This window comes from Amblyraja radiata, chromosome 18, assembly GCF_010909765.2.
Source record: "Amblyraja radiata isolate CabotCenter1 chromosome 18, sAmbRad1.1.pri, whole genome shotgun sequence".
In the NCBI taxonomy this organism is placed as follows: domain Eukaryota; kingdom Metazoa; phylum Chordata; class Chondrichthyes; order Rajiformes; family Rajidae; genus Amblyraja; species Amblyraja radiata.
The window spans coordinates 9,409,220-9,436,264 of record NC_045973.1 but is presented as its reverse complement, the minus strand read 5'-3'; the positions used below and the strand labels follow the sequence as shown (position 1 = coordinate 9,436,264).

Here is a 27,045-nt window from a genome sequence, read left to right as displayed (position 1 = left end):
TTTTCCTGCAGAGTTGTTGCAGGTAAATAGCTTTTCAATAGCAATATGTTACTTTTATTATTGAAAGCTAAAAATACTAAAGGCTAGATACTAATATTTTTTTATCAGCATATGTTCGCAAATGTGTCAATGGAAGCGAATGTTTGTCATTTTCCATGGCCATTTGCAATTAAGATTGCTGCATCGTTCTTAGAAACATAGAAATTAGGTGCAGGAGTAGGCCATTCGGCCCTTCGAGCCTGCACCGCCATTCAATATGATCATGGCTGATCATCCAACTCAGTATCCCGTACCTGCCTTCTCTCTACACCCTCTGATCCCCTTAGCCACAAGGGCCACATCTAACTCCCTCTTCAATATAGCCAATGAACTGGCCTCAACTACCCTCTGTGGCAGAGAGTTCCAGAGATTCACCATTCACTGTGTGAAAAAAGTTTTTCTCATCTCGGTTTTAAAGGATTTCCCCCTTATCCTTAAGCTGTGACCCCTTGTCCTGGACTTCCCCAACATCGGGAACAATCTTCCTGCATCTAGCCTGTCCAACCCCTTAAGAATTTTGTAAGTTTCTATAAGATCCCCTCTCAATCTCCTAAATTTAGAGAGAATATAAACCAAGTCTATCCAGTCTTTCTTCATAAGACAGTCCTGACATCCCAGGAATCAGTCTGGTGAACCTTCTCTGCACTCCCTCTATGGCAATAATGTCCTTCCTCAGATTTGGAGACCAAAACTGTACGCAATACTCCAGGTGTGGTCTCACCAAGACCCTGTACAACTGCAGTAGAACCTCCCTGCTCCTATACTCAAATCCTTTTGCTATGAAAGCTAACATACCATTCGCTTTCTTCACTGCCTGCTGCACCTGCATGCCTACTTTCAATGACTGGTGTACCATGACACCCAGGTCTCGCTGCATCTCCCCTTTTCCTAATCGGCCACCATTTAGATAATAGTCTGCTTTCCTGTTTTTGCCACCAAAATGGATAACCTCACATTTATCCGCATTATACTGCATCTGCCAAACATTTGCCCACTCACCCAGCCTATCCAAGTCACCTTGCAGTCTCCTAGCATCCTCCTCACAGCTAACACTGCCCCCCAGCTTAGTGTCATCTGCAAACTTGGAGATATTGCCTTCAATTCCCTCATCCAGATCATTAATATATATTGTAAATAGCTGGGGTCCCAGCACTGAGCCTTGCGGTACCCCACTAGTCACTGCCCGCCATTGTGAAAAGGACCCGTTTACTCCTACTCTTTGCTTCCTGTTTGCCAGCCAGTTCTCTATCCACATCAATACTGAACCCCCAATGCCGTGTGCTTTAAGTTTGTATACTAATCTCTTATGTGGGACCTTGTCGAAAGCCTTCTGGAAGTCTAGATACACCACATCCACTGGTTCTCCCCTATCCACGCTACTAGTTACATCCTCGAAAAATTCTATAAGATTCGTCAGACATGATTTACCTTTCGTAAATCCATGCTGACTTTGTCCAATGATTTCACCACTTTCCAAATGTGCTGCTATCCCATCTTTAATAACTGACTAGCAGTTTCCCCACTACCGATGTTAGACTAACTGGTCTGTAATTCCCTGTTTTCTCTCTCCCTCCCTTCTTAAAAAGTGGGGTTACGTTTGCTACCCGCCAATCCTCAGGAACTACTCCAGAATCTAAAGAGTTTTGAAAGATTATTACTAATGCTAATTCTTAAGAGACAATGATGCCTTGTTACTGTGGGGAGCTTACATGGTAAATGATTTTTCCCTCCCGGGCCGCTCTCCCCCCACCACCATCAAGACAGCTTTGTTTTTATGCTTATCGGTTTCCAAAGTAACTTTTACGCAGTCCTCTAGTTCCCAATGGTAATTGTGTTATGACCAATTCGGCCTGTGTAATACCAATATTGTTCCCTGCTTCATCAATTGGGTTGTATCCAATTCGCATTATGGAAACACGTATCATAGCAGGACCACCTGTACCTTGGTGCACCTACACTGTCAACGACTTTCACAGAGATATTACAATCATGATGTTAGGAAGCAAGCCAGTTATGTAGTTACATATCATGAATTAAAACTTGTTGCAACATTTCTTAACTTTATCTTCAGCCATTTTAAAAGGATACAAGATTTCAATGAATCCTTTTACAGACGTAAGTAATGCATTTTGTTGAGATTTTTAATCAGCATTAATAGAAAGCTTACAGTTTATTAACTAAGCTGAAATTCCTACAGACTCTAACTCTATTTAAATTAGAAATCGGAAATCAGACTTTTCCAGTACATGACATAGAATTATGTTCCTTGATAAATAACCCGAATACAGGTGCACAACCTTTTATCCGAAAGCCTTGGGACCAGACACTTTTCGTAATTCGGAATTTGTCGGCCTTCGGAATGGAAATTTTTTAGCGTAGATTTTAATGGCTGGCTCAGTGGTAGAGTGCTCGGCTCATATCCGCAAGGTCGCGAGTTTGCGCCTTGATCCCGGCAGTTCCTCGGTCGCAAGTTTGAGTCTTCAATGTAGTTTTTCTTGCAGAATAAATGTCTGTATGAAATGCAGTGTGTTGAATGAATTCCTGAATTTGTAAATGTGACCGCAGCATTGAATCACCTCTCGCACTCATGTCACCTTAGCGGGGCTACATGCCCTTAGGCGGCCAAAGGCGACATTTTCACACTCTTATATCCGTGTGCAGCAGAGGCGACGTGCGTTTGGCGCCAAACGTGAGCTTTGGTGTGCAGACGACATCCTGGAAAAAATGTCCGGTTTCTTCCAGGTAGGCGATATACCCTCCCGGGCAATATACCCTCCGCTTCTCTTTTATGAAGGGGATTTAGTTCCCCTTTCTTCCAGGACCGACCGGAGGTCCTGCTGTCACCTCTGTGGGCCACCCTCGGTGAACGCTCACTCAACTTTGTCTTGGGATTCCTACTCTCCCGCGCAATGTACCCCCACCTTCTCTTTTATGAATGGGGATTTAGTTCCCCTTTCTTCAAGGACCGACCGGAGGTTCCGCTGTCACCTCTGCGGGCCGCCCTCGGTGAACGTCCTGTCTCCCTGTCCCTGGGATAGTAGGGGGCGATCAAACAGCACAATACCCCCCTCCAACTCCAGAGGAATCCGCTCCCCGATGGGCCGCTACGGCGACAAGTGGCAGTTCGCCCACAGCCCGAGCTGCGCGACCCCAAGAACAAGACGTACCTTGCACACCATCAACTTCTGCCCCTACGGGGAGCGTGTTCCTCTGGAGTTGGAGCGGGGCTGGGCTGGAGTTGCTGATCTGGGATCTCCGTGCTTGCAGTGGGCCTGGGGGTCAGTGTCCCGATGAGGGGGCACAGCTCGAGCTGTGGGCGAACTGCCACTTGTCGCCGTAGCGGCCCATCGGGGAGCAGTTTCTGGTGGTCCTGATGTCTCCGGCCAGTTTGCAGTTTTCCTCTGGAGTTGGAACGGCGCTGGGCTGCTGCTGGCTGTGGGTCTCTGGGATCTCCGTGCTTGCAGTGGGCCTGGGGGTCGGTGTCCCGTTGGTCCTGACGTCTCCAGTGACTGGCATCGCCGACGTGAAGACAGTGCAAAGCCCCCGCACCGGTGCAATGGGCGGGGAGCTGGAGAGGGGAGGGAAGGGGGTCACACACATGGCCGGGAAGCAGAGGGGTGTAGGTGGGGTGAATTTGAAGGGAGCGACAATCTGCTGCTGCCTGCCCGCTGAGTTAAAAAGTTCCCACGCAAGACTCACGATACACTGTGTATCGTGAGTCTACCGTGGGAACTTTTTAACTCAGCGGGCAGGCAGCAGCATATTGTCAATTATTAACCCTCCCGCGCAATATACCCTCACCTTCTCTTTTATGAATGGGGATTTAGTTCCCCTTTCTTCGAGGACCGACCGGAGGTTCCGCTGTCACCTCTGCGGGCCGCCCTCGGTGAACGTTTTCAAGGACCTTTCTTCAAGGACCGAAAAAATGTCCGCTATTCGGAGGTTTTCATTATTTGGATCTTCGGATAAAAGGTTGTGCACCTGTACTAGTTTTGTTTTACCGTGAATTGCGTTGCACAAATGTTCAGTAGATCATGCATTATTGTTCAAAACCTTGTCCAAAAATGTGTTATTTTTTTTTAATGTGCGCGGGAAGCTTGGTCCTCTGTAGATTTTAAACCCTACTTAATAATTGAATGTTTTCCATTTCTTTCCCTTTGTTGTCAATTTTCTTCTGCCTTCCTACTGGAATGGTCATTCATAAATGTTGAGGACCCTCGGAGGTCACATTCACATGACCACTCTTCACTTTTGTCTATAGATGATGGAGGCGAGTTAATTGTAAAGGGGTTTGGTACATAAATCATAGCCATAGCTGCTACTGATTATCTATACCCTCTTTATTTCACGACACGGATTAGATGACAATGCACAAATGGGGCTGCATCGATGGTCCAACAACCTGTGACTGTGGCACACAGACCCAGACAATGCAACACCTACTGCAATGCCCATTGCTGGATAATCCATGTACTACTGCAGACCTTGCACTTAACACTCCAATAGCGCAACGTACAGCATTGTCAAACCACTATCTGGGATAAGGACACGAAAGAAGAAGAAGGGATTAGATGAGGAATGTTGATCACTCAAGTTCAGGATACAATGCTGCTTTCCAGCTGAATAGGTTATTTGAAGCAAACAATGAATAGAACAATTATTAACTCACAACATACTTGCGTGTATGCTGTTGAGGCTTGACCATCGTTATTCTATTCTCCCTGGTTGCAGGAGTGGTGCCAGAGAATTCAAGGGCCCAATTCACACTACACTATTGATTAAAAAGGCCGAAACAAAATCACAGGCTATTTAGTTTAACTTCAGCGGTGGGCAAATTGGTGGAAATGATACAACAAAATAGCACAAGCACAGATCAATAATGGACAGCTGGGATTTGATAAGGGACACTCCTCACTGACTGTTGATTGACCCCTTCTAAATACTGCCTCAAAAGTGGCGTGTCACTGGGGTAGCAAGAGTGACAGGCAGAATTTAATCCAGACAAATACAAGCATTTGAGGTGTGCAAGATGTGCAGCAAGACAAGGAAATACATGATAAATGTGAGGATATTAAGTAGGTGTCGAGGAACAAATATACCTTCTTATGTATGCCTAAGAATTCCTAAAGGAAGTAGAACAGATCAATAAGGTGGTTAAAATGCATATAGGATGTTTTTCGTCACAGCTGAAGTGCAGCAAAGAGCAGCGAGGTTCTGTTAGAACCGTGTACAGTGCTAGTTACAGTGAAGTTTGAGCACCTCTCTTCAGTAATATAACAATATCATTGCTAAGGAAAAGTTGCAGAGCTGGTTGAAGAGGCTGTTGCCAGGACCGGAAATTATAGTTGTATGGAAAGAATGAATAAGCCAAGGCTGGATTCTTTGAAACAGAAGGCTGAGTGAAGATTTAATAAAGATCTATAAAGTTATGAGGCATTAGGATGGAGTAAATAAGAAGGAATTGTTTCGTTTAGCAGAGGAATCAAACCCCAGGGGGTGTAAATTTGAAGTAATTGATAGGAGAGGTGATGAAATAGGACTAGAAGTCATGTCATTGGACAATGACTTAGCCTCTGTTTGACAGAGTCTCAAACGCTACATGGGTGCAGTGTTTAAGGAGGAATCACCAACAGCATTATTTCATGGTTGGTGAATGATCTAAATTCATAAAACCATGAATGTCGAGGTGGCGCAGCGGCAGAGACCCAGGTTCGAACCTGACTATAGGTGCTGTCTTTATGGAGTTTGTACCTTCTCCCCATATTCTGCGTGGCTTTTCTCCCAGCGCTCTGGTTTCCTTCCACAGCCCAAAGATGGGCCAAAGGGCCTGTTTCCGCGCTGTATCTTTGAACTAAAGGAAACGAAAGTAAAAGAAGTATCGATTGTATTAACTGTAATGAATAGATATTTTGAAATAAAATCATGCAGGTGGATTGTTAAGATCGCCCTACAGTCGTCTGTCCACTATTCCCATCCTATGCCAGCACGTGATTCACATCCCTCCAATCCCGACATATCCATGTGCCTATCTGAAAGCCTCGTAAATACTATCATATCTGCTTCCACCACCACCACTGTCAGCACGTTCCAGGCACTCGCCACCCTCTGTGTAAAAAGAAAAACAATTAACCCCTCATCTCTTCTAAACTTTGCCCCTCTCACCTACTGCTAGCCCTCAAAGATATTATTTGGGGAAAATAATGGGAAAATAACATGTCTTTCAATAATCTGTTGATGAGGGGCTGTTTGTATTAATGTTGAATGACATAAAGGAACAGAAATAACTAGAAGTTTCTCAGAAAGACACAAATTGCTGGAGTAACTCAGCAGGTCAGGCAGCATCTCTGGAGATAAAGGATAGATGGTATTTCGGGTCGGGACTCATCAATTCTGTTTCATTGTTGGACATGCCATTTTCGAGAGTTCAAATTGAGCATTTCAGTTTTAATTCACTTTTCAGATCTCTATAATACTTGAAAAGTTAGTTTTCCTTGGATTCCCCTCCCCAGCTTCAAAAGAAAATACTGACAAAAAATGACCAGTTGATTATTCAAACTGTGAATTTGCTGTGTCCAAGATGTTTGCTGCCTAATGACAGTCTCTGGACTCCAACCATTGAATACCTAACATATTTCAACATTTGAGATTTCATTGATACATTCAGAAATGCAAGTTTTATTTAGGAAGGTAGAAAGTAAAATGAATGTCAAAGCTGGGAAATGATTAAGGACAATTATTAAGTTGAAGCAGAAACATCACATGTTGTTTTGTGTTTCAGAATTTCACATCGTAATTAGTGGATTAGATTCTATAATTGCACGACGATGGATCAATGGGATGTTGGTATGTATAACACGAAAACATTTTTACCATGAGTATTGTGCAATAGCCCAATTAAGGAGGCAACAGGTGACATAATCATAAGAGAAATTGTCAAAGCATAGTTCGTTTAAACTGAAAATACAAGGACCTCTCGGTAACCAAGACTACTTCTGCTGAGAGAGAAATGTTAACTTTTCAGAATGGTGGTCTTTTATCCAAACAGCATAGTTGTTATTTAATAAACTAGTGTGATCCTGTTTCCTTGCATCAATGCAAGCATAATACACAAGTATACTCTAATCTGTATATTTGTGATAGAATCAGATCCATTTACAGCTCAGGATCAGCAATTTGGTCTCTTGGTTCACAGTTCCGAACATTGATAACCATTCAATTGCGCATCCAGCTGGGAATTAAATGTGGGATATCTGCCTCAGCCAACCTTTGAGGCAGCAAATTCCAGGGCCCTACCACTCACTAAGTGATTTTTCTTTCAGTTCCTATCCCATCCCTCCACCAGCTAACTTAAGTCGATATCTGCCAGTTTCTGACCTCTGATTAGTGCAGTAGTTTTCTTCCATCTATCCCTTCTAGCGATTGCAGTGATCCTGGTGAATAACTGGCAATTCAGAACTACGGTTGCTGCATGTGTCGTGGAAACATTTCTAATCAGACGTTTAGATGAAGGGAAACAGTTGAAGTGAATGAGTTGGGCTGCACAGCTCAGTTACAGGAATTTGGGATGGTCTAGATTTGAATGGATTGATTTATCTTTGTATTCTATTAATGTGCTAAACTTCAAAATACTTTTACAATTTTATTTGTATTTTGCGTGTAGATGGCCTGCAATCCTGCATTAAAATATTGATCCCTTTTGTATATAATTATTGGTTTTATAGAATAGAATAGAATACGTTTATTGTCATTGCACAATACTGTGCGACAAAATTCCATTGCATCTCCTTCGGTTTAAAAAGAACAAACACAACAGCCATTGACTCACATATACACATATCAGTTAAAAAAATAATAATTAGGTATTAAAAATATTTTAAAAGAATATTGCGCATTATCTTGCACCCCGAATTATATTGTGCTTCCCCAGTGTTCTCTGTTAGAATTAAGTTATTTTATCGCACATGGGTAGAAACTATTTTTTAGCCTTCAGAGACCTGAATCGCCTCCCAGAGGGTAGCAGAGTGAAAAGGTGGTTGGCAGGGTGTGATGTGTCCTGCTTGATGTTTGTGGCCCGGTGCAAGCATCGGGCCCTGTATATGTCATCCAGGGAGGGCAGTTGAGCGTTTGTGATGCTCTGTGCAGTTTTTATAACTCTCTGCAGCGCCCTCCTCTCAGCCACAGTGCAGCTAGCAAACCACACCAGGATGCCATAGGAGAGGATACTTTCGGTAGAAGGACAGCAGCAGCGGCTGTGAAACGTTTGCTCTCCGCAGAGACCTCAGGAAATACAGCCGCTGCTGTGACTTCTTCACGAGAGTGACGGTGTTCATTTGCCATTTGAGGTCCTGGGAGATGTAAATTCCCAGGAACTTAAAGTCAGTGACTCTCTCCACCATGTCTCCATACATCTTTAACATTAGGAAATATTATTCAGAAATATTCTCCTGATTTAGTTCCTGCAGTGGGAATTAAAACTAAAACATTTGATGACCTTGGATTGAAATAAAAGATGTTGCACCATTGCAAAATAATATTTTAGTTTTGTAAATTTATAAAGTTTGTCAAATGAAATTGGAGCAATAATGGAATGTTCTCTTTTTCATAATTTTTCTGACATTTTTGTGTAACTAAGATATGAATTTTATAATTTAGGAAAGCTGAGCAAAGGATGTGGTCAGGAAGAGGACACCGTTGCTATTTGTAGCCATAACAGTTGAGTTCATGTAATGCGACCAAGATAGCTTTCTAATCAGAATAGCAAAAAAAAAAACAATTTGAAGCGAGGTGTATACGGTTTTGGACTGCGCAGTGGAATTGGGTTAATTAATAACCTTGTGGTCAAAAATTATCTGGGGAAGAGTGATGGTAATAGATTTTCATCTAGCATTTGAGAATGATACAGCTACATTAAAAAACAGGGTTTAAATCTGGAAGAAAAGAACAAACACTAATTGGGTGTAAAGGCAGTTCGTGAAACCAAATTAAGCTGCGGGAAACATTTAACTCAATAATTCATCGTTTGTAACAGATATGCAATCCATTAGAGGAAATTAAAATTGAGAAAGTGGGCCAAAAGATGTTAAGAGAAAAGGGAATAGTAATAGTGGGATAAAGGAATAGTCTAAAACTAATAATGTTGTCACAAAATAGGATCAACTTGAGTATTGATACTGAAAAGAAGGAAAGTGATTTCACGCCAGGGGGCCACATGAGTGGCAAGGGTGTTAGGTCGATTTGTGTAAACATTATTGAATGTATGTCTAGCCTCTTAGAATGTCGGAAGAATTTTTTGCACAGTTCCTGTATTGTACATCTTTTTTACTTGAATCAAGTTTATTTTGATTTTTTAAAAGCTTGAGGATTTAGAAGAATTTTGAAAATTAGGAAAAAGTCACCGTTGGTGTTGAGACAACTAGGAATGGGAGCAGACTATCAAGAGATATAAAAAAACAATTTATAAAGAACGTATTTGCATTTTAAATGCAAATTAATAAAATATGCCGTTGCATATTCACACGAGAACTTGTATTGGGGAAATGGGAACTGACAAATATTTCAACCACATAATTTGTGTGTCTTCAAGGCAAAGCCCAAAAGACATTCCAGAAATGGTGATGGACATTGGATCTAATGAAAAATAAATTAGTAAAGAAACAACGAGAAAATAACAGGACCAATATCTGACGTCACCTGGACTAATAGCCTACTAATTAGTGTTGGTTTTATGGGGTTTTTGGATGTCATGGATTAGATTGTGCAGATGAATTTAGATTTCAAAATGATCGCGAGGGGTTGGAAAGCAGCAAATCTAGAGTAGATGCACTACTTGAGACCAAGGAAGGATATACTGTGCCCTCCATAATGTTTGGGACAAAGACCCGTCATTTATTTATTTGCCTCTGTACTCCACAATTTGAGATTTGTCATAAAAAAAATCACGTAAGCAAGGAATGAAGGATAAAAGCAGGGAACTATATTCCAATTAATTTGGCCACGGTAGTAGGAATATTGTATAATTGTTGTTTGTTTTTATGTGTGTGTGTGATATATATAATATGTGTGTGATATATATAATATGCGTGTGTGTGTGTATATATGCACGCTGAATGTTATATCGCGAATGTTATATTGTTTACCGAGTACTATGTTTACATATTCTGATGTGCTGCTGAAAGTAAAAGTTCATAGTTCTATCTGGGACATATGACAATAAAACACTCTTGACTCTAACGCTGGAGCCTGCCTGTGGTAAAATGAACTTGGAAAATTATATGTGGTTGGTAAAGAATTAACAAATTAATATGTTAGATTTGTTGTTATGGTTGATAAGATCTCCGCCAGAGTGTATTCACAATTATCCAATTGTTGATTGCATGGTGGAACAGATGATGTTTCAACAAATGATATTGTTGCTCGTAGATATCCCTGCTCAACTTTGAAGATGGAACTCTAGACCCAAGCTCCATTATTCCATTGATTGACGGTGGGACTGAAGGGTTCAAGGGGAATGCACGTGTGATACTTCCAGGAATGACGGCGTGTATAGAGTGTACGTTGGAACTGTATCCTCCACAGGTAACTCAGCATCACAAACGTGTCACTGATTCAGTATTTAGAACTCATTCAGCTAGATGTTAAAGTTAGTATGTCAGGTCGGGGGGGAAAGTTCCCCCCCCACCACGGGTACCATGTAATCTCGTGTTACCTGCTCCATGGTCGGATAGTCGGCGACTAAACCGTCTCCCCCACCTGGTTTGCCAGGTGAGGAGGGGGCTGTGGATCCCCAGCAGAGCCAAAAACAAGATCTGTCAAAGGGTGGATGAGCTCCTAGCGAGCCAACGGCCATCCGACAGATGGCACAATGGACTAAGTGTTCGGCTGGCAACCGGAAGGTAGCCGGTTCGAATCCCGCTTGGAGTGCATACTGTCGTTGTGTCCTTGGGCAAGACACTTCACCCACCTTTGCCTGTGTGTGAATGTGTGTGAGTGATTGGTGGTGGTCGGAGGGGCCGTAGGCGCAGATTGGCAGCCACGCTTCCGTCAGTCTGCCCCAGGGCAGCTGTGGCTACAGAAGTAGCTTACCACTACCGAGTGTGACTGAGGAGTGAATGAATAATGCGATGTAAAGCGCCTTGAGTATTAGAAAGGCGCTATATAAATCCCATCCATTATTATTATTATTAGTAGAAGTTGCGATCACTGTCGTACATGGCATTGTAAGGAATGATGATAAAACACACACACCAAAATCCTATACTTCCAGCGGCGGAAGTCCGCAGGAACTGGAGGACAGAGATGTGTGGTGCGTCCGTCACCGTTCCTGTTGGAAACCAGCACCACTGCGTGGCTAATGTTTTCAACGATGATGAATGAATGAAAGTCAATCATTTAATAAAACATTTTATTTTTTGAGACCGAGTCATTGTTCTATTTTTGACATTTTTGATAAATCTCCCAACTTTGCTCTTCAACTCTTTTTTTTAATTTTAAAGTTCTGTCCATATTAATATGGATAGTTGATTACCATTAATTAATATTCCATGTATTAATTACACTATTCCAAGCAAGACCAAAATAACCACAATCTTGATCCTATCAGTGGTAGAGCTGTAACAGGCCCTTTGGCCCACCTTGTTCATGCTGCCCAAGTTGACATACTGGCCTAATCCTATTTGGCCATAGTCTTTTAAACCCTTCCTCTCCATCTATGGTCGAAATGCCTTTAAACATCATAATTGTGTCCGCATGTATAGCTTCATCTTAAATCTTTCCCCTCTAGTTTTAGAATCCTCTACCCTGGGAAAAAGACAGCATTACTATACTTGTGATCACTGGTAGTGTGTGCGAAACTTTCAACTTAATTTTCTTTAATCTCAGCATTCCCCTCACTGGTGTTTTTAAAGTGTGGAAGTCTTTACTAGGATTTCTATGTATTTGTGTTTGTTGTATATTTTAAATTAAATTATTTAGCTCCTTGTCAACTAACAGAATATCTAGATTTTTTTCTGCATGTGTTAAAATTTTAACAAATGAATAACATAAGGAATTGAAAGAGAGGTATGCCATGCATCCCCTTTAAATCTGGTCTGCTATTTGAAAAGATTGTAGCTCATCATGTTTTGGCCGTATTTTCATTTTCCCTTTTTGTGTGTGTAGGGTTCTTGACGGCATGGTATAATATTGCAACCTCTTGTTACTTTTCCAGATAAACTTTCCGATGTGTACCATTGCTTCTATGCCCAGGCTACCAGAGCACTGTATTGAATATGTCAGAATCTTACTGTGGCCCAAAGAAAACCCTTTTGGAGGTAAATTTAGCTAAGTCTGTTTTGGAATTTTCATTGAAAACGGTTTAACACAACGCAGGGCATGGTGGCACAGTGGTAGAGCTGCTGCCTCACAGTGCCAGAGACCCGGGTTCGAATGGCTGTATGGAGTTTGTACATTCTCCGTACCTCCTGAAATACCTTATTGTTCCTACAGAGGGCATTGGCCTAGACGGTGATGATCCAGAGCACATCCAGTGGGTTTTTCAGAAATCGAAAGAAAGAGCTGCACAGTTCAACATTACCGGCATCACGTACAGGCTAACACAAGGTGAATCTCATTAAACCTGGACGCAGACGGTTTGCACATTTGCCTCGGGGTAAATTAGATGCAGGTTTCTGAGACCTTTTCATTTGTTCTAGGTGTGGTGAAGAGAATTATCCCTGCAGTGGCATCCACCAATGCTGTAATTGCAGGTACCGTTAATAGTGAAGGAATATTTAAAGCTGAGACTTTCCATATGTTTGCTCCCACTTTGTAAAGTTAGGTTTCAAACTAGAGATAACGTAACGGAAGCCATCTGAAGCAGGTAAAGTGCAGAATCTCACCAGCTGCAAATTTTAGTTGCAACTAAGTATAGATAGTAGTCAGTCATGTTCTATTTCTACTAATTATTTCATAGTCTCATGTACGCAATTTATTCTGATGTGGAACTGATCATTTTCCTGATCTCCTGGTGGCTCAGCACTTCAACTCCCCCTCACATTCCGAATCCTACCTTTCTGTCCTGGGCCTCCTCCATGGCCAGAGTGAGCCCCACCGTAAATTGGTGGAGCAGCACCTCATATTTCGCTTGGGTAGCTTACACCCCAGCGGTATGAACATTGACTTCTCCAATTTCAGGTAGTCCTTGCTTTCTCCCTCTTTCCCCTCCCCTTCCCAGCTCTCCCACAGCCCACTCTTCGCTTCTTCCTTTCTTCTTCCCACCCCCACATCAGTCTGAAGAAGGATCTCGACCCGAAACGTCACCTATTCCTTCGCTCCATAGATGCTGCCTCACCCGCTGAGTTTCTCCATCATTTGTGACTACCTTCGATTTTTCCAGCATCTGCAGTTCCTTCTTTAACATTTTCCTATTCAACATCAATTTGGTCACTGACTTGTAAAATTTATTCTACTTTTATAATTGACTGAGCTTGGTTACTTTATCGACCTAAATTAGATTCAAACCTAGAATTTAGGATTTTAAGTCAACTGCACTGTTATTTAGAAGATAGACACAAAAAGCTTGAGTAACTCAGTGGGACTGGCAGCATCTCTGGAGAGAAGGAATGGGTGACGTTTCGGGTTGAGACAGACTGGTTAGGGATAAGGAAAACGAGAGATATAGATGGTGATGTGGAGAGATAAAGAACAATGAATGAAAGATATGCAAAAAAGTAACGATGATAAAAGAAACAGGCCATCGTAAGCTGTTTGTAGGGTGAAAAATGAGAAGCTAGTGTGACTTGGGTGGGGGAGGGATAGAGAGAGACGGAATGCCGGGGCTACCTGAAGTGAGAGAAATCAATAGTCATACCACACCACTGGGCTGTGAGCTGCCCAAGCGAAGTATGAGTTGCTGTTCCTGCCATTTGCATTTAGCCTCACTCTGACCATGAAGGAGACTCATCTATTGCACTCATCTTTTAATATTTGCATATTCTTCGTAAAAACTTTTGTAATATCTGAATTCTTGCAATACAAAGGGAAGACAACAGATGGCAACAGTTAAATTTCTAATACTTGGTTCATGAGAACCTCAATTACACACTGGATCAGTCAATGAATGGAATGTATGGATGATAAACAATGGAGAAGGGTCCCAATCCAAAACGTCACCTGTCCATTTTCTCCACAGATGTTGCCTGACCCGCTAAGTTAGCCCAGCATTGTGTGACTATCTAGACACTAATTCCTTTCCTACTTCAACTATGTGTAGTTTAGCTTGCCAATATATTTATATGCATGTTGGCACATATTTGGCATCCATCTCTGTGTCAATCATGCATATAGATATACGAGTTTATAAAAAGCTTTAATTTTGTGTAAAATGTGAAGGAAACAAAAGATTAGGGAGGTGAATAGCTATTTGACAATTTTTCTTGGCCTTTTTTATTTCGGAAAATGCTGGCAGGAACTGAATAGCATTATATTTTGTTGATATTTATGACCACTTACAGGTAAAAGATATTGTTTTTTTAATCTACACATGAGCATTGAATTTGATCTTTTTTCTTCCTTAGCGGTTTGTGCAACTGAAGTATTCAAAATCGCATCAAGGTGAATTTAAACTTTTAAACAATTGATCAGTTATATTTATAATCTTGCCGCATCTATAATAAAGGTCTAATTGTATGGAAATTACATTTTTCAGTGCATATATTCCTCTGAATAACTACTTGGTCTTCAATGATGTTGATGGGCTTTATACGTACACATTTGAAGCGGAGCGCAAGGTGTGTCTTTAACACTTCAAAGATAATAGAGCAAATAATAGAGAAAAATCGCTTTTCCCCCCACTAGATTGTAATTATTTTTAATCCGTTTTTTAGTAATTACCACTGCAGAGAATGGTATTTTTAGTGTGCGAATAATAATGAGCAGCAAAATAAACATAAGATAGACACCAAAAAACTGGAGTAACTCAGCGGGTCAGGTAGAATCTCAGGAGAAAAGGAATAGATGACGTTTCGGGTCGAGACACTTCATCAGACTAGGCAAAATAAACATGATGGGCAGGGAAGTATTATTGTGCAGTGAGTGTCTGACCCCAAAGCTATCAGAACTCAGAGAATCCTAGTTTCATGATTCAAGGAAAGCGAGAGATTTTTGGTTTCAACGCTGGATACTGAGCATATGATTCTTCAAGGAAAATCGGAGAATAATGCTAAACTGTTGAGTACAAAACTGTTTATATTTGACCCATAGCTACAAAGTATCTTTTGAAACATGGAAATAGTTAGGATGCATCCCTTTAATTATGGCAGTAGACTTTAGACTACTTTAGTCTTTAGAGAAACAGCATGGAAACAGGCCCTTCGGCTCACTGAGTGAGTCCACGCTGACCAGTGATCACCCTATACACTAACACCATCCTACACACTAGGGACAATTTTTTATAAAATCCAATTAACCTACAAACCTGTGCAACTTTGGAGTGTGGGAGGATACCGAAGCACCCAGAGAAAACCCACGCGGTCACAGGTGAATGTACAAACTCATTATAGACATCTCACGTAGTCAGGATCGAACCCGGGTCTCTGTAAGGCAGCAACTCAGCCACTGCACCACTGTGTCGCGTAAGCAGTATCTTAACGTCACATGCTAAGTAATCAGGTGAGAAACCTGTTTGTCAAAAGGGTGGATCAACTACAACATTATCTGGATTATTTGAGTCAAATTGGTTATAACGTGATTTTGATTAGGAACTAGAGAACCATTTAAACGTTACTTTGGAAACAGACAGAAGGGGAGTAAATAGCTATCTTGGATTTAAATGGTACAGGGAACAAAAAAATAGTTTCCATGTGCACCTCCTTCAGTAATCTGCTGTCTCTTTAACCATAGGTAGGCGTTGAAATTGACAAGCAATCCCTTGTATGGCCACTTGTGCAATGATACTCCAAAGAACAATGTTAAATGCAGCCTTTCGTATTTGTAGCTTGCAGTTACAATAATAAACTATTGAAAATCTTGCGGGGAAATAACTTTGTTATTGCAAGTCGAACAAATTTACCCCATTGAAACGATTGTTATAATAACGCGTTATTATAACAATCGTTTCAATGGGGTAAATTGTCTATAACAAAGTTTCTGAGGAACACAACTATTGCATTGCACCAAAACTACCCGTATGCTTGGAAGTTCTGATGCAGAGTTTAATTTATGCTTTGGATGCTCCCGTCAGCTGCCAATCCCTTGTTTTCAATGTGACGAAATGCAGCAGCTTGATGACACCAAATCTGTTCTGGAGCTCCAGGAAGAGTTTGAGCAGGCAAGGGGTTTATTGCTATGAGCAAAGTAGGATGAGGGGTGATCTTATGGAGGTGTACAAACTCATGAGAGGAATAGATCGGGTGGATACACAGAGTCTTTTAGCCCAGAGTAGGGGAATCGAGACCCGGAGGATATAGATTTAAGGTGAGGGCAGAACGATTTAATGGGAATCTAAGGGGTACTTTTTTCACACAAAGGGTGGTGGGTGTATAGTACAAGCTGCTGGAGGAGGTAGTTGAGGCTGGTACTATCGCAATATGTAAGGAACATTTAGACAGGTACATGAATAGGATAGGCTTAGCGGAATATGGGCCAAGAAAACAGGTAGGTGAGACCAGTGTAGATGTGGAATGTTGGTCGGTGTGGGTAAGTCAGGCCGAAGGGCCTGTTTCCATGCTGTATGACTCTTCTGTGGGGATGAATATTTCATGGTGAGGAAATCGATCTGTTTGAGTAATTGGAATCTAATGATTTAATGAAATCACAATCCATTCAATAAAATAACGTACTTATCAATTTCATTGGATTTTTTTCTCTCAATTTATCGACTATTTAAAGACTCAAAACTGTTAACAGGAACCTCCTGAAGCTTCTATTGATTTTTCTCTGGTTGCTTAAATTCAAAGGAAAACTGCCCTGCCTGCAGCCAGGTGCCGCAGGATCTACAGTTTCCCCCGTCCGCAAAACTTCAGGAACTCCTAGACTACTTAACTCAGAGTGCTTCATTGTAAGTTTCCTCGTTCTCCTTAAATATTTACCCCTTACTGCCGTCGGTATGTGGCTACTTTTAATATATTGCTGCACTTGCTCCCTGGCGAATTCAAGCACACTGTGTGGATATAAGCCTGAAAACTGTGACGTTCAGGAACAGCTTCTTCCCTACAGCCATTAGGCTATTAAACACTACAGCCTCATATAGGCTCTGAACTGCATAGACTATTATTGTTATTATTGCTCTGTTATTGTTTGTTTTTTATGTGTACGTATCAGTGTACTTTTTAGTTTAGAGATACAGCACGGAAACAGGCCCTTCGGCCCACTGGGTCCATGCTGACCAGCGATCCCTGCACATTAACACTATCCTACATACACTAAAGACAATTTTTACATTTATACCAAGCCAATTAACCTACAAGCCTGTACGTCTTTGGAGTGTGGGAGGAAACCAAAGATCTTGGAGAAAACCCACGCAGGTCACGGGGAGGGCGGACCAACTCCGTACAGACAGCACCCGTAGTCGGGATCAAACCTGGGTCTCCGGTGCTGCATTCACTGTAAGGCAGCTACTGTACCGCTGCGCCACAGTGACCACCCTGTACTATGTTTACATATTCCGTTGTGCTGCTACAAGTAAGAATGTCATTGTTCTATCTGGGACATTTGATGATAAATCACCCTGGACTAAAAGTTAAAGATGTCTGCTGGTTGCAGGGAGGAAAGGCACAAGACCATTCATCGGGCTCTTGAACACCACACAATACTATCCTCAGCAAGTAAACATTTCCATTAGTTGCACCACGGACTTCAGTTATTTTTTGTACTTGTATTGCGATGATTAATTTATTGATTTTTTTGCTTATTATATTTAGCGTTTACAGTCCTGTTAAGCTGCTGCAAATCAGAAATTCAGTTGTTATTTCCAAAAATAACCTATACAATCACTAGTGTCATACTCAGTAAGTGTTTGCAGCTGTCCTTAAACCAAGCACCCTTTGCCACTCTTGTGGCCCCCTGGGGTGATAGCCCTTCTCTTATTTGTTGGGTCATTGATAAATAAACATTAATGGAGCGAATTGACCAGTGAAGTTTTGGACCTTTCTTCAGACTCGTTATAATAGTTGAGTTGGAATGACACAACGCATTGGTGGGCACAAAGTGCTGGAGTAACTCAGCAGCATCTCGAGAAAAAGTATAGGTGACGTTTTGGGTCGGGTCCCTTCGTCAGAATGCATTTGATTTGACACAACACATTTGATAGAACAAATGCCAGTTTTGCTCCTCAAAGACATTCCTGCAATGTTGCTATTTGCTAAAGTGTACATAATCATAAAGGATTTAGTCAGAGGGTGGTGAAACTGTGGATTTCTTTGTCACGGAAGGCTGTAGAGGCCGTCAGTGGATATTTTTTAAAGGCAGAGACAGATAGATTCTTGATTAGTACGGGTGTCAGAGGCTACAGGGAGAAGTCGGGAGAAGGGGGTTAGGAGCGAGAGATAGATCAGCCATAATTGAATGGCAGAGTAGACTTGACGGGCCGAATGGCCTAATTTTACTCCTATTCCTTACGACCTTATGATCATTCCGTAGAAATTTGATGGCCAACATGTCTTTAACATCACTTTGCACAGCAGTAAAATGTAAATTCCAGTGATTCCAGGACTGAAGCCAGCTGACCACTACTGGCCGCAATGAAAATGTGGATGTGAAAACTCAATGATTAATCAATATTCATTTTTGTTTTAAACAGGCAAATGAAGTCACCAGCTATCACTGCAACTATGGATGGAAAAAACAAAACACTTTATTTACAGGTTATGTATATGAATTCTTATTTATTAATTCATGGCTCAACAATAAAAAATGTGGGTACATTGAAAGCTAACTATCAGGTCTGGTTTTTGCAGACGGTAGCATCCATTGAAGAAAGAACAAGGCCAAATCTATCAAAAACTTTAAAGGGTAAGTTAAAGGAAGAGTTCTCCCAAGTACATCTAATATTCCTATTCATCACAGTCTTGTGGTTCTTTTTAAGTTGCTGTGCACCAGTGTTGCAACCACCTGCCTTCAGCTCTTGATGTTTTCTTCTACTCTGGGTGTAACCAGTCTACTAGTTTGCTGAAGTAAACCTTTGGAATCAGTTTGTGAAGCCTGTCGTACATTTTGCCCCTCAAAGAGACGCAAAGTGCTGGAGTAACTCAGCAGGTCAGGCAGCAGCTCTGGAGAACATGGATAGGTGATGTTTTGGATCAAGAAGGGTCAATAGACAATAGGTGCAAGAGTAGGCCACTCGAGCCAGCTGATTGTGGATGATCTTCCATGATCACATTGAATGGCTCGAAGGGCTGAATGGCCTACTCCTGTACCTATTGCCTATTGTCTAATCCCTTAATAATCTTATACGTTTCAATAAGATCCCCTCTCATCTTTCTAAATTCCAGTGTACACAAGCCCAGTTGCTCCATTCTTTCAACATATGACAGTCCTGCCATCCCAGGAATTAACCTCGTGAATCTACGCTGCACTCGTTCAATAGGATTTCCTGACCTGAAACGTCACCTATACATGTTCTACAGAGATGCTGCTGACCCATTGAGTTACTCCAGCACATAGGGACTTTTTGTAAATCATCTTCAGTTTCTTGCAAGAATTTAGTCTCGATCAAGTCAAAGATGTAAATCCATTTAGCAGTAATAGACAGGATTTTGAAAACTGGAGGCTAGGAATATTGTAATAGAATCTGCCCAGTCTTTCTGCCATGACCAAATATATTTTTACCATCCACATTTTTCCATCAGGTGGACTCAGTGAAGAAAGCAAATGGTATGTTAGCATTCATAGCAAAAGGATTTGAGTATAGGAGCAGGGAGGTGCTATTGCAGTTGTACAGGGTCTTGGTGAGACCACACCCGGAGTATTGCGTACAGTTTTGGTCTCCTAATCTGAGGAAAGACATTCTTGCCATAGAGGGAGTACAGAGAAGGTTCACCAGGGGATCTTATAGAAACTTACAAAATTCTTAAGGGGTTGGACAGGCTAGATGCAGGAAGATTATTCCTGATGTTGGGGAAGTCCAGAACTAGGGGCCACAGTTTAAGGATAAGAGGGGAGTCTTTTAGGACCGAGATGAGAAAATCATTTTTTACACATTTAGTGGTGAATCTGTGGAATTTTCTGCCACAGAAGGTAGTTGAGGCCAGTTCGTTGGCTATATTTAAGAGGGAGTTAGTTGTGGCCCTTGTGGCTAAAGGGATCAGGGGGTATGGAGAGAAGGCAGGGATGGGATACTGAGTTGGATGATCAGCCATGATCATATTGAATGGCGGTGCAGGCTCGAAGGGCCGAATGGCCTACTCCTGCACCTATTTTCTATGTTTTGGTTTGGAAGAAAGTGTTGGAAGGGGCAGCACAGTGATGCAACGGTAGAGCTGCTGCCTTACAGCACCAGAGACCCGGTTCAATCCTGACTTCAGGTGCTGTCTAAAAGGTGTTTGCACGTTCTCCCTGTGACCGCATGGGTTTTTTTCCGGGTGCTCTGGTTTCCAGAGCACCCGGAGTTTCAAGGTTAATTGGCTTCTGAATACATTGCAGGTTTCAAGGTTAATTGGCTTCTGAATACATTGTCCCTGGTTTGTAGGATAGAACTAATGTACGGGTGATCATTGGTCAGCGTGGACTCGGGCTGAAGGGCCCATTTCCACACTGTGTATCTATAAAAAAACCTAATTCTGTCTCACACGTCCGTTATCTACTACAATTCACCTCCCAACCACCTACACCAGGGGCAATATACAGTCTCCAGTTTAACCTACCAACACATTTCTCAGACGGGAGCATATCATAGCATCTAGAGGAAACACACACAATTGTAAGGAAAATGTGCAAATTGGACGTAGGCCGCACTGGAGGTTGTGATGGAACATGGATAGAGCTGCTGCCTCAGAGCACCAAAACTCGGGGTTTAATCCTAACCTCGGGAGCTGTCTGTGTGGTGTTTGCACGTTCCCGCATGAGTTTCCTTCAGGTGCTCCAGTTACCTCGCACATCCCAAAGACATGAGGGTTTTGCCCCGAGTGTGCAGGGGGTGGATGAGATGGTGGGATCACACAGAACTAGTGTGAAAGAGTGAGACATGGAGCGGATCTAAGAGCCTGTTTCCACGCTGCATCTCTGAACAGTTTTTGGAGCTGTGCAACAACAGCACTAGTGACTGCCCACTACCATGGCAGCTGGGAAGGGAAGTGTGACCTGTGGGTTAATGAAATGAGAGTGGGCGGGAAGGGTCATGGGAGTTGGCGGCCGGTTTCAGTACAACGATATGTTTGAAAATTCCAACCTATTTTTCTTCCCGAATCCAAGCAAAGCCTGTGACTGACTTCAGATAATGGAGGTGCTAATCGTTGAAGTGGTCTTTTTCAACACCACAAACGGCTTGTTCCATATATGTTCTCATGAGCTATTAGTATTGTTCAGACAATGTACAATGGGAATGATTGATGGGATAATGGAAGCTGCATTGAATATTAATCGCAAAGGAACACTTGACATTTTCCAATAGACATTTGCATGTGTTTGGTTATTGTTCCCTAGTGAAGAATCCAGTTTTAACCAAGTTGAAATGATGTTATTTTGCAGAATTGGGGCTGACGAATGGACAGGAGCTGGCAGTGGCAGATATAACGACACCGCAAACAGTGCTCTTCAAACTCCATTTTACAACTTGACTTTTTCTTTTGCAACATTTTTGAATAGTTGAAATGTTAGTTTAGGAAAAATTGATCTGTTCATCATCAGTGCAACGTGTCACTCGAATGGACTTGAGTTTGAATATGTTCAATATTATCACCACAGACCCGTAAAGAAATGAGAGTTTATTTTATGTCTTATGGTTTAAATGTGACATGAGCTGAACATAAAGTTATAGCAGAGACATTGTGTATAGGAAACGGACACTTACTGTTCTTGGTCACTTCACACAGAGTAACCCCAAAGTGTTGGGTTTCAAAGATTATTTTATATTAAGAAAGCAAGGGATGAATTTTGTTTCAAAATGTGTACAGCTTTTTGCCAATTTTTTTGCAAGTTTAGGTTTTATATATTTATTGACATGGGGTGTTAACTCTTAACAAGAAAGCCACTTACATTTACTTTGACCTAAATTAATGCTCTTAAACCTTCTATTCAATGGCTTAGGAACTAAGTCAGACAAAAGGCCAGTTAGTGTTATAAGTTTTTGGCGACAATGTGCTTTTAAATGCTGTGCAAGAACAATGGAGGGAAGCCCCAAAGGTGAAATTGTTCAATGTTTTTTAAGTTTCTAAAATGTAAATTATCTTTCATCCTGCCACTTATTCTCAAAGTTTGTGAATACTATAATAAAGTAAATGATAATACACTGTGGTGTTGCAAACACGAGTTTGCGGTAAGTGTGTGGAGAACATCTAATGTGAGGGTGTCGAAGATTACGGGGAGAAGGCAGGAGAATGCGGTTGAGAAGGAAGAATGGATCAGCCATGATCAAATGACTTGATGGGCTGAATGGCCTAATTCTGCTCCTAGGTTTTATGGCCTTATGCTCAATTGTGACATGCCTGAAAAACGAATGTTGTAAAAAGATGGGGTGGGATGTGATTTACCCATTATGAAGTTTCAGTGAAAATAGACACAAAATGCTGGAGTAACTCAGCGGGTCAGGCATCATCACTGGAGGGGAGGGATGGGTGACGTTTCGGGTCGAGACCCTTCTTCAGACTGGTCTTCAGAAGTTTGGGGGGCACTTTTTCTCTGGAAGCAGCAAATTTGCTTGAATACAGATGAGTAGGAAATAACGAGGTCATATTTTTTGCATCTTTCAGTTTAGTTTAGAGATGCAGTGCGGAAACAGGCCCTTCGGCCCACTGCGCAGACCAGCGATGTCTGCACACTAACGCTATCCTTCAGACACTAGGGACTATTGTACCAAGTCAAATAGCCTACAAAACTCTACATCTTTGGAATGTGAGAGGAAACCGGAGAAAACCCACACAGGTCACGAGGAGAATGTGCAAATTACGTAGTCAAGGAATGGGTGATGTTTCAAGGTCTGAAGAAGGGTCTCGACCCAAAATGTCACCCATTCCTTCTCTCCAGAGATGCTGCTTGTCCCGTTGAGTTACTACAGCTTTTTGTGTCTGTCTTCAGTTTACTTTAATTTTTGTTTAGTTCATTGTCACGTGTACTGAGGTACAGTGAACAGCTTTGTGTGAGAAAGAACTGCAGATGCTGGATAAAATCGAAGGTGGCCACAAGTTGGAGAAACTCAGCGGGTGAGACAGCATCTATGGAGAGAAGAAATGGGTGACGTTTCGGGTCGAGAAAAGAACCATGAAAAGCTTTTTTGTTATGTGCTATCAAGTCAGCGGAAAGACAATACATGATTACAATCAAGCCGTCCACAGGATGTGGGGAAGTAAATAAAGAAATGAACAACCCTGTGATCTTTTGATGTACATACATGCACATGCAATGTCACTAGGGGAGAATGGATAGCAAACAAACATTGGACAAGAAACAAACTGTTGGAGGAACTCAGTGGGTCAGGCAACATCTGTGGAGAGAAATGGACACAATGTTTCAGGTCAGGTCCCTTCATCAGACTGATGAAGTTTGGAGTTCTCAATTTAACTTCCCCACCTCCAAGAACCAGTGGCATTGAGTCTCGGTAGTGGGTTCCTTCCCACGCTGCCTGTCCATCAGGTTTCTCTGTGGAACACTTCATCTAACTGACCTCTTGAGAACATTTTGAAATTCTGAAATTGTGCGACTGAAGATACTGTTTGTCTGCCTGGTTTCAATCTTGTGTTTTTGTGTAGACCTCTGTTGAAGAGCACTTTTAAATTCAGAAACGCGGTGGCGCAGCGGTAGAGTTGCTGTCCTACAGCGCCAGAGACCTGCGTTCGATCCTGACTACAGAGTTTGTGTGTTCTCCCTGTGTGTTTCCTTCGGGTGCTCTGGTTTCCTCCCACATTTGAAAGACGCGCAGGCTTGTAAGTTAATTGGCTTCTGTAAATTGTCCCTGTTGTGTAGGTTAGAACTAGTGTACAGGTGATCATTGGTCGGTGGGTCGAAGGCCTTTCCTCGCTATATATCTCTGAAACGTAAATTAAAAATCTTCGTAAAGATGTATACAAGAAACAATTCAATTGGAATGTTTTTTCATAAATGCGACAGACCATCTGCACTTTTCCTTTGTGATAAAGGTTGTAATAAAGATTAAATAATTGAAAACAAATCTAAAAATACTTCTTGTTCCTCTGCATTCCTGATACTCCCTTTCAATTGTAAACTATGCAAGGCAAGATAACATTTTATCTTTAACTTAAACATCTTCGCTGAACATTGAAAGGCCAGTAGGCCATTGTACCAATAGTTTTCAGGTAAAAGCTTAAGAACTGCTACATATTGAAGAGATACCAAGACTGCAGATGCTGGAACATTGAGCAAAAACGAACTGCTGGAGGGACAAGGAACTGCGGAAACTGGTTACCAAAAAAAGACACCATGTAGCGGTGGAGCTACTGCCTTGCAGCGCCAGAGACCCGTGTTCGATCCTGACTACGGGTGCTGTCTGCACACTTTGTATGTTCTCACCATGGATTTTCTCCGAGATCTTTGGTTTCCTCTCATTCTCCAAAGACGTACGGCTTGGTATAAATGTAAAATTTCTTCTAATGTGTGTAGGATAGTGTTAATGTGCGGGGATCACTAGTTGGTGCGGATGCCTGTTTCAGCGCTGTAACTTAACTAAACGAAAGTGCTGATTTAACTCAGTGTGTCTGGCAATACTGGGGGAGGGAATGGACAGGTGAGGTTTCAGGATAGGACCATTCTTCATACACAAAACGTATTACAAATTAAATGTAATTGACAGAGACTCAATAATCTGCCAATTAAATCAGTATCCACCTATCACTTAAAAAGGACACAAAGCACTGGGGTAATAACTCAGGGGGCCAGGCAGCATCTCTGAAGATGGTGGGATAAGTGATGTTTTGGGTTGGGGCCCCATCATACTGATCGCTTGCCAGCTTGGACCTGCCCCCACCTCTAGCTTTCTTCCCCCTACAACAATCAGACTGAAGACTCCTGGCACGAAACATTGCTTTAGAAAGGAGATGAGGAGCAATTACTTGAGTCAGAGGGTGATAAATCTGTGGAATTCATTGCCACAGACGGCGGTGGTGGCCAAGTCATTGGATATTTTAAAAGTGGAGATTGATAGGTTTACTATTACTAAAAAAAGAGTTCAAGGCGATGTGGAGAAGGCAAGAGAATGGGGTTGAGAGAGAAAAACAGATCGGGAATGATTGAATGGCAGTGTAGTCTGGATGGGCCAAATGGCCTCATTCGATTTTTGATATCTTAGGGGCCACATATGCTGCCTGTACTTCCTTGATCTGAATCGTCACCCATTCCTTCTCTCCAGAGATGCTGCCTGTCCCGCTGAGTTACTGCAGCATTTCGTGTCGAACTTCGGTGTAAACCACCAGCATAGCCTCTGCAGTTCCCTCCTACACTATGTGTACTTCCTTGTATCGCTACTTGGTGGAACACCGTCACAGTCGTTAGAACAAAAAAATGCTCTATGTAGCCAATGAATACAGCTATTACTATAAAGCCATGTGCAATACATTGATTACAAAGAAATGATAATCTATTTTTGAACTTAATAATGAAGTCTCCGCAGAGACCGCCAAAAATTGCCATTGCCGACTATATTTCAAGTCGTCATAGCGGGGTATTGGGAAAAGTTTTCAATAAGCAATAATCGCGCCTCGGGTAAACCTCATCGGCTACGATACTGCCACTGCGCAAAGCTAACGACAACCCTGCTCAGAGCCTACTTCCTTCTGGCCAACCACCTTTGCAGCTGCAGTGACTCCCACTCTGCACTCTTTTCAAACATTTTCTTCTCTTCTTACCACGATCTATTATTTTAAAGACCAGAGATCGTGTTAGTTTGATTTAGAAATCGAAATAAGGGGGGGACAATTGTCAGAAGAACAGTGGAAGAGGTAAAGGATTATGGGAGGGCAATGCATGTTAATCACTCTGCATGCCTGTGTTGCTCTGAAGTGGAATAGAGGGTGGGACATCAAAGATGCAAACCCTACTGCTCTTTGTTTCACTTGCAATTTCCGGCTGCAAGTTAGGTTTCGTTCTGCGTGCAGGCGCAGCATTTGCTCCTCCTATTTTTTTCTGCTTGATAAAAAAAGACTCAAAGTTATTAATATTAATTTCAGTTACAATACAGCAAAAATGATTTGTAGCAAGAGGAAGCCAATGGGCCCTTTATCCTTGTGTCACAGAATTATAGAAGAAAGAGCACAGCACATGAACAGGCCCTTCGGCCCACAATGTCTGTGCCGACCATGATTTAAAAAAAAATCAAAATCAACTTTATTCAAGTTAAAAATATATACGATACAGGAACTGTACATAAAAATTGGCCGACATTCTCGGAGGCTAAACGTACATTCAATACTGTTTACACAAATCACACAGTTTTAACCACCCCCACCCTTGCCGCTCATGTGGCCCCCTGGCGTGAAATCCCTTCCCTTGTTTGAGTGGCGTCTCCACCACACCCTGCCCCACGATGTCTAGCAGAGGAAGGACCCTAGTGGTCATAAGGGAAACACAAATTTAAGTGTGCAAAATTAGAGCACATGGTATTGGGGGTAGGGCATTGACATGGATAGAGGACTGGTTGGCAGACAGGAAGCAAAGAGTAGGAATTAACGGGTTCTTTTCAGAATGGCAGGCAGTGACTAGTGGGGCGCAGCAAGGCTCGGTGCTGGGACCCCAATTGTTTGCAATATATATTAACAATTTAGTCGAGGGAATGAAATGTGACATCTCTAAGTTTGCAAATGAAACAAAGCTGGGTGGCAGTGTGAGCTGCAATGAGGATGCTTTGAGGCTGCAGGGTGACTTGGATAGGTT

At 42.0% G+C, this 27,045-nt stretch overlaps 1 protein-coding gene and 1 non-coding gene across 3 annotated transcripts in view; one reads left to right on the top strand and one right to left on the bottom strand.

Annotated features, from left to right (window-relative positions):
• uba3 (ubiquitin like modifier activating enzyme 3) overlaps positions 1-22,471 on the top strand; it is a 35,034-nt gene extending 12,563 nt beyond the window's left edge. For both annotated transcript variants that reach the window (XM_033036686.1, XM_033036687.1), the window contains 12 exons: positions 2,111-2,154; positions 6,818-6,882; positions 10,459-10,614; positions 12,245-12,347; positions 12,523-12,636; positions 12,729-12,782; positions 14,592-14,628; positions 14,723-14,804; positions 16,971-17,071; positions 18,812-18,875; positions 18,969-19,023; positions 21,697-22,471. In XM_033036686.1, the coding sequence (XP_032892577.1) occupies positions 2,111-2,154; positions 6,818-6,882; positions 10,459-10,614; positions 12,245-12,347; positions 12,523-12,636; positions 12,729-12,782; positions 14,592-14,628; positions 14,723-14,804; positions 16,971-17,071; positions 18,812-18,875; positions 18,969-19,023; positions 21,697-21,785 (964 nt within the window). In that variant the 3' untranslated portion in view covers positions 21,786-22,471. The remainder of the gene's footprint in view (positions 1-2,110; positions 2,155-6,817; positions 6,883-10,458; positions 10,615-12,244; positions 12,348-12,522; positions 12,637-12,728; positions 12,783-14,591; positions 14,629-14,722; positions 14,805-16,970; positions 17,072-18,811; positions 18,876-18,968; positions 19,024-21,696) is intronic.
• Positions 22,472-25,777: 3,306 nt separating this feature from the next.
• On the bottom strand, positions 25,778-25,918 carry LOC116983609. Its single transcript, XR_004414762.1, has one exon. It is a non-coding gene; the product is annotated as a U4 spliceosomal RNA (small nuclear RNA).
• Positions 25,919-27,045: the final 1,127 nt, after the last annotated feature.